This window comes from Engraulis encrasicolus, chromosome 4, assembly GCF_034702125.1.
Source record: "Engraulis encrasicolus isolate BLACKSEA-1 chromosome 4, IST_EnEncr_1.0, whole genome shotgun sequence".
NCBI lineage: Eukaryota > Metazoa > Chordata > Actinopteri > Clupeiformes > Engraulidae > Engraulis > Engraulis encrasicolus.
In genome coordinates this window covers 6,656,129-6,671,128 of record NC_085860.1, presented here as the reverse complement: position 1 = coordinate 6,671,128, position 15,000 = coordinate 6,656,129, and the positions used below count along the sequence as shown (strand labels likewise).

At 46.0% G+C, this 15,000-nt stretch overlaps 1 protein-coding gene across 1 annotated transcript in view; it reads left to right on the top strand.

The window, feature by feature from the left end:
• pamr1b (peptidase domain containing associated with muscle regeneration 1b) overlaps positions 1-12,167 on the top strand; it is a 56,632-nt gene extending 44,465 nt beyond the window's left edge. Inside the window, exons 8-14 of the mRNA XM_063196596.1 lie at positions 1,601-1,795; positions 2,053-3,126; positions 3,789-3,965; positions 5,556-5,622; positions 5,998-6,233; positions 9,138-9,508; positions 10,663-12,167. Coding sequence (XP_063052666.1) covers positions 1,601-1,795; positions 2,053-3,126; positions 3,789-3,965; positions 5,556-5,622; positions 5,998-6,233; positions 9,138-9,508; positions 10,663-11,343 — 2,801 coding nt within the window. The 3' untranslated portion in view covers positions 11,344-12,167. The remainder of the gene's footprint in view (positions 1-1,600; positions 1,796-2,052; positions 3,127-3,788; positions 3,966-5,555; positions 5,623-5,997; positions 6,234-9,137; positions 9,509-10,662) is intronic.
• The last annotated feature ends 2,833 nt before the right edge of the window (positions 12,168-15,000 follow it).

The following is a 15,000-nucleotide window of genomic DNA, read 5'->3' as shown; positions in this document are numbered from 1 at the left end:
GCTTCCCATCAGACGTCCCAGTGTTGGCAGCTTATGACTCCAATGGGTGTAGAGCATCAGGAAATGGATTACTAGCATACTACTAAAGAATCTGGCCAATACAACAGTGCACATAAAGAACAGTATATGTTAATAAAACTGTCCTGTAACAACAATCAATCATTAATATAGAGCTATGAAAAATGAATGTGTGTGTGTTCATTGGAATCTTGCATTAGTGCATATTTGCACAATATGTTTGTTCCATGATGTCTGTGCATGAGTTAGTGCCTAAATGTGCATTGTCTTTATGCTTTGGTTCTATTGGCTCATATGTGTTGTCTCTATTGGCTGCCAAGATAGACAGGTGCATGATGTGCAAACACAGGCCCACTGCACCTCAATCTCCAAAGCTCCCTGACCTAGATCTCTCTCTCCTAGATTTCTAGACCTAGAGATTTCTCACTCAGCCTGATCTCACAGTATTTTACGAAATGGGCACGGACCCTTGTGACACGAAATATGTGGCAGTTTCACAGATTTTGCCAAATTTCCATGCTAGTCTCACAGACGTGTTTTCCGTGATAGGCTCACAGAAGTCCTATATTGTAGTTCCACATAATCCAACAGCACTGTATCAAGTCCATCGTTAGAAAACTGATGACCCTGTCGATCGATACCAAAATCTATTACTGAATAAAAAGAATGCTATAGCAATTTCAGTTTACCAGTCAGAAAAAAATGTTTTTGAGAAATTCCTTTTCCAATTGGTTGATAGGCTACCAAATTCTTGTACTAAATGAAAGAACACTCACAGTATAAGCTCAGACCAAAACAATTCCTAACCCTAACCTGTCAGTACGTTATTGAGAGAAACAAAAAAATGTTGGGCAAGATCGGTGAAACTGCCACAGATTTTGTCAGGATGGTCCTTGTTCATTTCACGGAGTTCTGTGAGATCACGTTGTCTTGCTGCTGCAATACAATACAGTATATTTAACAGGCCTCAGATTTCAGTGTGGATGAGTTGCTGAATAACAATCAGGCATCAGCGAACTTGTGTCCCACGTGTGTCCACAAAATGAGGCCTGTCATAATAAAGCACCAACAAAATCCCCCATGGCAGCTGCTCTAGTGGCTAGTAATAGTTAGAAGTAGGCCTATGTGAATGGGAACCAATGGCTGCCTATATCCTTATCCATGCCTGCCAGAGTGCCTTTGGGTAACTTCACGTTGGTCCATATCCTTGACCCAACACAGCTGTGAATCATTTAAAATGACAATCCAATGTAATGCAAATGGAAAGACCTTGAAGGGATGTGTACTTGATCTGTGATTATCCAACACTAATGCATGTTGGAAAAATCCGTTCTGTATCTACAGCGATTGTTCGTCAAGAGGGGTCAATTGTACAGTTCTTCATTTGGAGAGAGAAGGGAGTGACACTGGTTGCATGAGCCAAGAGGGTTTTTTTAAGGAATCAAATTTTTCATTCTGTTGTATGGTTCACAGCATGAATCCACCCCAGAGGAGGTTTTAGAGAGAGTGTGTGTGTGTGTGTGTGTGTGCGTGCACTCACACTTTGTACATCTTGGTTCTGTTTGTACCTTGCCTCATCCAGTGCGTTTGCTGGAGAGAACCTGTCCCCCTCCACCAAAGCCCACCTATGGGGACCACTTCCTGGTCTTTGGTCCCAACGATGTGGTCATCGCCCTGCAGTACCTCTGCTACCGGCCCTACAAGCTGGTCGGGGCACAGCAGAGAACGTGCCTGGCCAATGGCACTTGGAGTGGAACAGCACCCACTTGTGTCAAAGGTAGGTAATGGCAGGGCCATTTGTCAGCAAAGCAGCAAAGCCAGTTGTCCTGAAAGATGAAGTGTGGGCTGCAATGAAATATGGGGAATGCGGGAGGAAGACAGCGGGACATGAAAATGCAATTAATGGAATTATATAAAAAGGCAGGATGATTTATTTGTCCTGCGTCAGAGGTTTGTTTGTATAAATGGCTTCTTACCAGCACAGAGGTGATGACAACGGTGTTTGTTTTGTTCTGTCTGTGTCCAATCCAACAGCACTGAGTCCAGTTCCTGGGCCAGATAAGGAGAAAGACAAAGACGGCGGCCAAGACAAACATCCTTCTGGAAAAGACAAAGCCGACACCAAGGAGACAGACGACACAAACATGGTCAAAGAAAAGCAGCCGGAGAAAGACAAAGAGAAAGACAAGAAAGGGCTGGACCAAGGCATCCAGATAATTATTCTCAAGGAGCCTGACGAAGGTGCAGACCCCAAAGTGATCATAGACACTGGGGGCAAAGACATAGAGATAAGCGTGGACGCGGGTGGTCAGCCAAAACAACCCTCCAGAAACACCACCACAACGGATGAGACGGAAGAGACCAACAGGGTGCCAGAGAAGGAGGACTCGGGAACAGGCCCCGATGTGCATGTGGGGAAAAATGATGGAGATGTTATTGTCATCAATGATCTTAAACCTGATGTGGGTAAAAACGTCACCACATCAACGGGCGTCGATGTCAACACGGTGGAGGAGAAGACGTCCGAGCAAGACAAGGACAAAGAGAGGGAGAGAGGAGATCGAGGCAACGATCTGGGCAGAGATATTGACATCGTCCTGCTCTCAGAAAAGGGTAAAACCACTGTCATCAAAGACGTGCTGATTCACACTGAGTACAAAGTAGAGAAGGATGAGAACACTCCACGTCCACGACACCCAGTCACAACGATGGCACCACGTGCCGATGACAATAGCGTGGCCGGCCGGAACACCTCTGACCCCATCAGCTCCAATGACATCGACAACACCCAGCAAAAACCTGGTACCAGGGAGCCAGACCGGAAGCAACACCCAGTCGATGGGAATATCACAGAGGCTTCGACCCCAGGCAGAGTGGAGCCGGGCAGGGAGGGACCAGATTCCAGAGTGGGCAAGGATGACGGAGGGGAGAGAGGATCAGACACAGACTCGGAGATACACCCTGGAAAGAATGTCACCACCACCACCACCACCATGGGCACTGGTGCCCGTCCCACGGAAAGTCCCAAAGTACCAAGGGAGGAGACAGAGACCGACAAAGACATCAAAGGGGGAGTGGAGAAGGGGAAAGACAACCAAATCACAGCTGGTAAAATAACAAAAAACTCCTTTAATAATTTGGTTGCTGTGCAACGGGTAAATCTTAGCAACCTCTACAGAGCTAAGGGACTGTACGTTATTTACCGGGGGGGGGAGGGCTGGTGCGCTGGAAGTCCGGTCAAAAAAAAAAATCATGGCCCCCCCCTCCACCTCAATTTTTTTCCCCATGGCCCTCCCCCCACTTCAATTTTGTTTTCCCATGGCCCTCCCCCTACATGTACAAAAATGTAATATGTAAAACTGGTAGATGAACGATGAATGCATTCAGAAATTATGACCTATACTTTTCTATGACTTAATTAATTACCTGCTTAATTATTATAGCGGGCACTATTCTATTCTATTATTACATTACATTACATTACATTACATTATATTATATTCATTATCACCATAACCATTATAGCGCACAGTAATTCTCAATATAGCCAACACATTATTATTTTAAACATTGTATGTACGCGTAATACAGGAATGTAATTGACAGGTAAAACATATTTTATTAGTGTACTATATAATAGCCTATTGCCCCATGAAATTCTTATTTATGACTTGTGTGTCACTCTTTATGAATCTATTCACTGACAAACATCTTTTATATAAATGAATCATTAGTCTGGCTGTGATGTGACCGGCTTGTCCTCCCCGCAGTGCCCATCTGCCCAGCACCTCCTCGCCTGTATCACGGCTACCATGAGCGGGTACCAGGCCTGTCTCCAGACACCGTTGAGTTCTTCTGCAACCACTCCTACGCCCTCAGTGGCACGGCCCGCCGCTCATGCCAGCCAGATGGCACCTGGAACGGCACCATGCCCATCTGTGTGAGAGGTAGGTGGAGAGGAGGAGATGGGGTGTAGACATACTTTGTACAGCAGGAGCTTACAGGTCTCATGGGTGGTCTCTTTGCGTGTGTGTGTGTGTGTGTGTGTGTGTGTGTGTGTGTGTGTGTGTGTGTGTGTGTGTGTGTGTGTGTGTGTGTGTGTGTGTGTGTGTGTGTGTGTGTGTCTGTCTGTCTGTCTGTCTGTCTGTCTGTCTGTCTGTCTGTCTGTCTGTCTGTCTGTCTGTCTGTCTGTCTGTCTGTCTGTGTGTGTGTCTGTGTGTGTGTCTGTGTGCGCAGTGGTGTGCACAGACATTATGGGCGGCAGGTGCTGGGGTGCTGGGGGGGATTGGGGCATGTGGAAGTTGCAGCTGCCTTACGAGGCTATAGATAGAAGCTATATATTAAATTAGGGCATTATTGCCAGATGCTTTTGATGGTGAAGCATTTGTAGATTATCATGTCAACATGGACCACAGTAGATTGTGAAAAAAAGGCGTTAAAAAAAACGTGTGTGTGTGTGTGTGTGTGCCTGTGTTGTGTGTGTGCCTGTTTTGTGTGTGTGTGCGTGTGTGTGTGTGTGTGTGTGTGTGTGTGTGTGTAGTGGGATCAGGTAGGGGTGAGTGGGGGAATGAAATGTGTAAGAAATAAATAAGGGTAGAGAAAGGAAGCGTACAGTGTGATGAAATGTGTATTAGGTAATAGTAGTGGCCTACTTTTCATGGTGCTCTTCATATGTGTGCACCTGTGTATGTCCTGTGTGTGTGACCCATCACCCTAAGTGTGTAAAATGAGTGTGTGTGTGTGTGTGTGTGTCTCTGCGTGTCACACAGACAGACGCACAGACACACGCACGCACAAACGCATGTACGCATGTACACATTCCTGTGCATGCACACTGACACTTACACTCCCACACACACACGCAGGCAAAAAGAAAAGTAATAAGATTGTTTCCTCATTCAAGTCAGTGCCAATGTTCATTGCATACAGTAACTGTTATAGGATCTCTCTCTCTTGTTGTAACACTAGAGGCAGAGGCTTAGCATGTCCATGAGCTAAACATGCAGCTTCTTAGAGGTGCCAGGGGAGTTTTCTGAAAAGTGTTAGTGATAGTTAGTCAGCATAGTTAAGTGATTAACGTGGCAGTGGTAAACCTGCAAATAGATGTTATTTTGTTTAAGAATTTAAGGACTCCAGGCTTACGACTTAATCTGGTTTGCTATTGAACCAAGTTCTTGGAATACTCTCCAGGTCACTGCGGCCTGAAAGCACTATAATTAACAAAGAACACAATAAAATTAAACAATATGATATTAACATGTTTTGGCTACAAGACAGTAACATTGCTCCTGATTAGAGATGAACTGGGATCTTGAATTTCTCTTGTACTGTCTGCAAATTGCTCGCACATTCACTTCTGAGTCTACACATTGTATACGTGTTGCATGGTAATCTACGCCAAATATGTAAGCTTACTGTACTGTACTGTAAATGTATTGTTGTTGAATTCTTCTGAATTTCTCTGTCTTCTGTGTGTGCTTGTGTGTGCGTGCGTGCATGTGTGCCTGTGTGCTTGTCTGTTTTATTTGCTGCTGCAGCTTGTCGGGAGCCAAAAGTGTCTACGCTGGTTAAGCAGACTGTCCTCCCCCCACAGGTTCCCTTCAGGTAGGCTATGGAAAGACTCACACAAACACACAAGCGCACATGCACAAGCACACACACACACACGCGCGCACAGGCACGCACACCCACACGCACACGCACACACACACACACACACACACACACACACACACACACACACACACACACACACACACACACACACACACACACACACACACACACACACACACACACACACTCAATCCAACCCCCAACCCCACACATCATTGCTGTTATATAATGCAAATTCCCCCTGACCCACTTAACATGTAGAATAACAGTGTCCTCTAAAGCTGTATTTTACACATTCCTTGTTTATGTCACTTTCATACTGTTTTTCCAATGACATTTTCCTTTATTTGATGTCTCATCCAGGAAAACCCCACTGCACAAGTTCTACTCCTCCACAGGCCTGATGGGCAGGCCCGTCGTACAGATTTCGCCCACCACGGGGCCCAAGTCAGGATACCAACTTCCCCCAGGCTTCCACCCCCTCTACACACATATCCAGTACGAGTGCCTGTCTCCCTACTATCAGCACTCGGGTAGCTCGCGCCGTACCTGCCTGAAGACAGGCAAGTGGAGCGGGCGCCATGTCTCCTGCTCGCCAGGTGAGGGCAGTAGAGCTGCATCTTTTCATCGCTACAGACAGCGATGTTGTTCAGTTGAGCTCAGCTGTTATGCGAAGGGTCTCAGGTTTCTTGAATTCCTGTTTCTATTGTTTGCAAGTTGTACTCTTGTGCAACATTGTTAGATTGTCTTTTTGTACATATAAACTGAACCAGCTGGGTTATGTTGTAATCCTGCAGCTACTCTAAAGTCAATATCCAAAAAAAGAAAATAAGATGATGTTCATACATGTTATGGCTGCAGGAAATGCATTTCAGACGATTCATTAATATAAATCTAAGAATATGCATAATGATAAAAAAGAGACAATAGATTGTATTATAACAGACTATAATAGATTGTAATTAATATAAAGTATTTTCCTTAATATGCAGCAGCGTAAGTATCCTACACCAGTGGTTTTCATATTGGGGGCCGGGGACCCCTGGGGGGCCTCGAAGGGGTGCTAGGGGACCGCGGCAGATTGACAGGAGATATAGGCTATATATATATATATATATATATATATATATATATACGTTTATTTAAAATAGACTGCATTCTTGTAGAAAATGCTAAAAATGGGCTTGCCTTTTGGGCCAGAGCTTAGTAGTTGTAATAAAAATAACTGCTAATGAACAATGAAGGGTAACTTTCTGAACCTTTAATTGGTAACACCTGTTCTGGTTGACTCATTAGGCCCAGAGTTCAAAAAATTAAAAAACTGACAGTTAATCTTCAGTGTTCCATGCCTTCCTTAATTAGCCACACCTGTTCTGGTTCTGGGTACTGACAGTGTTGTAGGCTACAGTAAAATCTGACATAGGCCTACACCAAAATAAACAAAAATAATCTGCAATATTCCCAATTAGTTAGGAACTGCATTATAATAATCTATTGTATCTATGAACACTACTATTATTGTCAAGTTATTATTTTCTAGATCCCAGTGGGGCACTGCACTGACTAACAGACTACAGTATGATTGTGAAAGGGTATTCAAAGAGAAATAGTGTGGCTTGACCCATGTAAGGGGGGCCTTGGGTGGAATAGGCCTATACCGGTATGTGGGGGTCCTTGCCATGGTAAATTTTGGGAACCCTTGGCCTACACTATATTACCAAAAGTATGCTTATCTGCCCAGACTCACATATGAACTTAACCCATTTTAGCCTGATGACTCGTTGTTTGACCTTTGGTGCCTGGAGACATATATACGCTGCATTCAGGCTCTTGAGATTTTAGCTTTTTAAGCAAAAATGTGGGTATGTTACCGCTGAATGATAGGTTTTCATAGGCTGAGGGCAATTTTTCCAACAAGGGCGTAGGCATTCAGCAGGCCCATTCCTAACTCATAGTGTTTAATATGATGTAATTTCACCTTTTGCCACTATTACAACTTCAACTCTTCTAGGAAGGCCGTTGGGGAGTATGTTTATAAGATTTTATTTACCATTTTTCCAAAAACACGTCAGTGAGGTCACACACTGATGTTGGTCGAGAAGGCCTGGCTCTCAGTCTTCCCTCTAAATCATCCCAAAGGTATTCTATCGAGTTCAGGTTAGGACAGTCAAGTTCATCCACACCAGACTCTGCCATCCATGTCTTCATGGCCCATACTTTATGCACTTGTGCACAGTTATGTTGGGAGGGGAAGGGGCCCGCTGCAAACTGTTCCCACAACGTTGGGAGCATAGATTTGTTCAACATGTTTTGGTATCCTGAACCATTCACTGGATCTAAGGGACCAAGCCCAACTCCTGAAAAACAACTCCACACCATAATTCCTCCTACACCAAATTTCACACTCACAATGTAACAGTGTAACACAATGGCACCCTGTATTCCAAAATTTACCTGGCAACCTCCAAATGCAGACTTGTCCATCATGGAGTGGGTTTTCCATGGCCAAGCGGCTGCATCCAAGCCATACATCACCAAGTGCAATGCAAAGTGTCGGATGCAGCAGAGGGGTAAAGCAAGCCACCACTGGACTCTAGAGCAGCGGAGACACATTCTCTGGACGGATGAATCACACTTTTCCAGACTGCCAGACTAATCTGAAGGTGACACGATGAAGTTTGGAGCTCTTTAGGTATTGTCTGTGCCGAAAGTCAGAGAACTCTTTGCACTATGCGCCTTAGCATCTGCTGAACCCTCTCCATCCGTTTACGTGGCCTGGCACTTCGTGGCTGAGTTGCTGTTGTTCCCAAATTCTTTCAATTTATTATAATACAGCTGGCAGGTGAATGTGGAATATTTAGCGAGGAGCGAGGAAATGTCATGACTAGATTTGCTGCACAGGTGACATCCTATGACAGCTCCACGCTGGACTTCACTGAGCTCCAGAGAGCGGCCCATTCTTTCACTGATGTTTTTGTAAATTGTCTGTATGGTATGCCTAGGCGCTTGATTTTGTACATCTGTGGCCATGCCAAGTGACTAGGACACCTGATTCTGTTCATTTGGATGTGTAAGCAAATACTTTTGGTAATATAGTGTATTTCTGACCAAGTTGAGCATCATACCATTTCAAGAATATTACAAAACAAATATATCATTATTTATATCAATGCTCCCTTCCCATTTCATCCATGCTTTCCTTTTTTCTCCTCTGCCGCCCTGTCTGCAGGACATCCCCAGCATAAAAAAAAAAAAAAAAAAATCGTTTTCTTTAGTTTCATACCTGTAAATGTTTTATCATTTCCCTGACATGTCTGAAAAAAGAGAACTAACGACTTGCTTAAATAAGAATACATAATGAATAAGTTTATAATATCCAGTATCTAGGAATCCCTTAAAGATATATAAATATAGCCTACGTAAACATGCACGGAAGCCTTTTTGTTTCGCTCCCTTCCCATGTCACCATCCTGCCCTTCCTGTTTCCCCTCTCTGCCTTCCAGTCTGCGGGAAGATCCCCAACTTTGACCCGCAGTCCCCGGGCGAGATCCACTGGCCCTGGCTGGTGGCCATCTACCGGCGCTCGGTTCCGGACTCCGGTGCCAAGATGGGCCCGGCTGGCAAGGCGGGTGGAACTGCTGCTGCCGGCGGTGGTCACATGCCAGGCCAAGAGGAGGTGGCTAGCTCCCAAGGCTGGGAGCTGGTGTGCAGCGGGGCGCTGGTGAACCAGCGCAGCGTGGTGGCAGCCGCCCACTGCGTGACGGAGCTGGGCAACCTCTACGCGCTGGACGCTGCCAGGGTCAAGGTGGTGCTGGGCAAGAAGTTCCGCACCGACAAGGGCCACCACGGCCATAAAGGCCTGCAGCATCTCAGGGTAAAGGATGGATACAAACATGTTCACACACACACATGCACGCACAAACGCACAAACGCACACGCACGCACACGCACACGCACACGCACACACACACACACACACACACACACACACACACACACACACAAAATATCCACACTGGCATCATATGAAGACGTATGTATCACACGCCAGTGCATTCTGCATGGAAGTGGAACGCCTGTGGAAATCGGTGTGTTATCTTACTTTTATTATGCCATGTTGAAATATCAAGATAACATCAAGATTAACTTGGATACCCAAATACCATAGGTATTTCCTGACCAAACAACATGCCAACCACCAAGTGTGACACTTGGCACTGATGCACCTTCATGCACGCTGTACCTCCAGTGGCACGCTGAAATAGTCAATGAAAAGTTAACTACCATAGTACTACAATACAATGACATTACACACGGCCTTTAGTAATGCACTACGACTTGGTCATTGCCATTCTGGTAACAGAAAATATATAATGCTGTGTCTTAACGGGTTAATATACTGTATGTGGGTGGCAGTCACATAATCATGCAGGAAGTCAGAGGTATTTTACCAGCATTGGTCACGCCACGCATACCTTCTTGTAAACCAAAAAACAAAACCAGAAGACAAAAGAAAATTAAACGATTGCTTCCTTCTTCAAGTCAGTGCCAATGTGTGTTGCATAACTGTCATGGGATCTCTTTATTATTGAAACTCTAGAGGCAGAAGCTTAGCTTGTGTGCAGGCAACACATGCAACTTTGTTGCTGCTCTCAGCTCACTGCAGGCTCAACAAGTCCTGACAAACATTCAACGATACACTACAATATTTTAACTGTCCATTTTGGCAACAAGACTTGATAGACAAGGTAGAATTGCTCTTAGTTAGAGCACGAGTATGAACTGGGATCTTGAAATTCTGGCTATCGACAAACACTGAATATGTACTGAACTGTATGTTTTGTTGTTGAATTCTCCTTATGCGTGTGTGTGTGTGCGTGTGTGCGCATGTATGTGTACGTGTTTGTGTGTGTGCGTGTGTGTGTGTGCATCCGTGCATGCATGTGTCTGTATGTGAATGTGTGTGTGCACCCATGTGTGTGTACACCCCATGTGCCTGTGTGTGCGTATTTCTCCTTCCATCCCCAGGTGGCCTCCATAGTGGTGCACCCCAGCTATGACCCCCTGCTCCTGGACGCCGACGTGGCCGTGCTGAGGCTGCTGGACAAGGCCCGCATCGGGGAGCACGTGCTGCCCATCTGCCTGCCCGAGAGAGCCAGCGCCGGGGAGGAGGAGACCCAGGTCAAGCAGGCGGTGGTGACCGGCTGGTCCCTGGTGCCCGACACCCGGCCCGGCGACGGGCTGACGCGGGGCGACACCTGGCAGGTGGAGGCGGAGGAGGACCCCGAGGAGCAGGCGCGGGTGGGCCGGGTGCAGCTGGCCTCGGACGCGGTGCAGTGCGAGAGGCAGTACGCCCGCAACGGCATGCCCATCAGCGTCACTGAGAACATGTTCTGCGGGCGCCAGCACACCGGGGGGCCGGCGGGGGGCAACGGCAGCGGCAGCAGCAGCCCTCCGTCCCGCATCTGCCCTGCGGACACGGGGGGCATCCTGGTGCTGCCCGCCCCCACGCCTGTGCCCTCCGCCCGGGCGGACTCCTCCATCCTGCTGCTGGAGGAGGAGGAGGAGAGTGCGGCACGGCAGCGGGTCTGGAGGCTCCTGGGCCTGGTCAGCTTTGGGTACGACCACCCCGAGTGTAACCCGCATCTATACACGGTCTACACGCGCGTGGCCAACTTTGTAGACTTTATTGAGAGCAACATGAAATAAGAAGAGAGCTCCTCTAGCTGTCTTCCCTCAACCCGACTGCTACTATAAAACCCTGACCGACCAACTCAATCCACTATTCACCTACACGTTGAAAATGGGTTGAAGGTGCTTCAATCGCTCTATGAACATTGAAAACTCTGAGCTGAACCTCTACATTATGGGCTTTGCTATGTCCGCAGCTATGCAATCTTATATGCAGATTTGTTTTGCAGAACCATTGCATAGATGGGTCCCCAAATCACTGCAAAATGGTGCAATCACTCTGGTACTGTACTTGCTTTATTATTATTTTTTACAGTGTATCAACTCTGAGTCTTCAGTCACTCAGTTTCACACATAAACTTGGCCTTATCCCTCTCCGGCACTCAGGTGAGCTCTCTCTTGGTGTACTGTCACTGCCAATTTCAGTCATAGCCATTCATTACCGTAGCATTATAAGCGTTGACTGACTAAACGATCAGACAACACTGGACCCGTGCAATAGTCTGAAAGCTCAGAGACAGTAAGGAATGTCCTCTGACTGCTTCAGTTGTATGCTTGACTTTGACCTGGATCCTAATTTTTTTTCGTGATCCTTTTTGGGATGTCTGTTGCGATTAAAATTGTACATACTATATTGTAATGTATTATTCCTAATTGTAAAACGTGATTGAGGAAAAAAAGGTGTACATATTGTGTTCAAATGACAGATTGGTCATGATGATCTTTAAATAAAATAATGACTGTATTAAATACAACAAACGGTGTGTTTTGTGAGCTTCTCCCATCACATTTTCTATTTGGCTGTAATACAAGCAAAGCTCCACACAGTGGCAGCACTGTTCCTTGAACAGAATTATGTACGTTTGTGTCTGGAAACACACACACACACACACACACACACACACACACACACACACACACACACACACACACACACACACACACACACACACACACACACACACACACACACACACAGGGGCGGATTAATGCACAGGCTAAATATGTCTGCAGTCTAGGGCCCCCTGAAAAATTGCGGAATTGTGACCAGATACAATATTGAAAAATTCATCCGATGTCTTGAGCACAGCTAGTAGACATGTTATTCTTAATTTCTAGCTCGTAATTATGACACTGTCTATGTACATTTGCTTTCTGGGGGAAGGCCACAATAATACATAGATTTTGTATAGCATGTTATCTCTTCACAATTAGGAATTAAATGAAAGTGCAATGTCATAAACTTTTTAGTTCGGTATTAAAACAACCATGTAAACGTAGCAAGAAAGACAGTGACAGAGAGAGAAAAACAAACTGGCAGACAGACAGACAGACAGACAGTGACAGACACTGAGACAGAAAATGAGAGATAGACTTTTCCACAGAGTGCGGGCTCATAAAAGCAACTAGCCAGGAGGAAGGATTTTATATTCATACTTTACAAACCTGACAATTCCCCAGAGGCTGACTACTCTGGGCTTTAAACTTTAAGTGGCTCAGTACACACTGGAAAATATGCTCATTATTGCTTTTATTCTACCTTTATACTGTTTGTGTGTGCCTGCGAGCGCGCGTGAGGGAGTGGGGCGTGTGTGCGTACGTGCTTTCGTGCTTGTATACACTAATGTGTGTCTATTAGCGTACAACATGGTCCTTACTGTAAAATGGTGAAAAAGAGAGAGAGAAGAAACACAATGAGAAAATGTTACAGATAAAAAAAGATTGACAGAGAGAGAGAGAGAGCGAGAGCGAGATAGAGAGAGAGAGAGATATATAAAGGGAGAGAGAGAGAGAGAGCGAGAGAGATAGAGAGAGAGAGAGAGAGAGAGAGAGAGAGAGAGAGAGAGAGAGAGAGAATGAGACAGAGTAAGAAAGAGACTGAGTACAACATAGATAAAGATGGAGGACGAGGACAGTAAAAAGAGAGAGATAGAGACAGGGAGGGTGAGATAGAGAAAGAGAACATGAGCTGACAGAGAACGAGAAAAAGAACAAAGAACAAAAAAGCACAGGAACGAAGTCCTTACTGGAGGAGATGCATTGGCCATCCCATCCCAACTCTTGCATCGTGTTCATCCCAGTGTGAGCGGATTGTTATTCCCAGTAGCTCTCCGCGGCAGCACAAGGGCCCCATTTAAGACCCCCCTCCAGTCCCACAGAAAGAGAGTTGGTATTGGTTGGTATTCTCTTCTCCACTCTGGAGTGGAGTGGAGTGGAGTGGAGGGTGGGAGAGAGGGGACCCCTGTTCTCAGGCCCCTGGCACCCTCAGGGCCCCCCACCAGCAGGGGGTAAGCTAGCCCAATGGCCAATGCACTGCAAAAAAACCTGCTGTGTTAATTTAACACTTACACTGTCATAAAAAAAAATCACAAGTTTACCAGCTCCCTCAGAATTCCAAGTTCCTTTCAATCCATATTATACGCTGTGTGAAGCTTTGAATTGAAGTTGAAATTGAAATTCCGAGGCAGTTGGTAAACTTGTGATTTCAAGAATATGATGACTTTCTAAGTGTTGAATTAACACTGCAAACACTGTAGACCTCCTGTGTGGGAAATGTTTGTGGTGAACGCAGAGGCATGAAGAGGTGATACCCTTGGACCGAATACACGAATAAAATGGTAAAATCGACTCTCTAACTGTTAAATGAACACTGCGAGATACACAGTGTGGGAGAGAGACATCCCTCACGGCCCGGCGCTCTCTATCTACTAACTACTATACAGTTAAGTCTGGAGTGTAAAAGCAACACAGGGCCAACAATGTGTGTGTGTGTGTGTGTGTGTGTGTGTGTGTGTGTGTGTGTGTGTGTGTGTGTGTGTGTGTGTGTGTGTGTGTGTGTGTGTGTGTGTGTGTGTGTGTGTGTGTGTGTGCACGTTTGTGTGTGCACGTTTGTGTGTGTGTGTCTGTGCGCACACAGGCATGAAGAGATGGGGATAGTGGCTGTGGTATACTTCATCACAAGGTCCACCAGACACACAGAAGCACACACACACACACGCACACGCACACACACACAAGCGTACACACACACACACACAGACACAAGCGTACACACACACACACACACACACACACACACACACACACACACACACACGCATGCATGCACATGGATGCCAGGATACTCACAATGAGGCTCGTTAGGATGACCCTCACTCTCTCACACTCTCTCGGTGACTCTTGAGATTCTATGCAGTGCAGTGGGAGATGCCACGCAGGCTACCGATGTCACAGAGGCTTCCGTTCCTCAACACCCAGTTTCCCACACTCCTACCCTGGATTAACATTGCGGAACATTCACAACAAGGGTGGTTCTACCAGTTTGGGGGCCCGAGGCAAAATATAGGCTAGACATGGGGCCGTCTTTAATTATTTTAACTATTTTTTAATTATGATTTCATATGGTGAGGCTGACTTTTGGGAGCTCTTACAGCGGGCAGATTTTGGTGTGGCCCTAGGCAATTGCCTTGTCTTCACACACACACACACACACACACACACACACACACACACACACACACACACACACACACACACACACACACACACACACACACACACACAGGGTGAGCCTTAACTGTCTGTCTGTCCTGAGGGGCTCTGCTGCAACCATGGCAACCATATTAGCATTCCACCTCGCAGGTGCGCCATCATCTCCCCACCACTACTACCTCC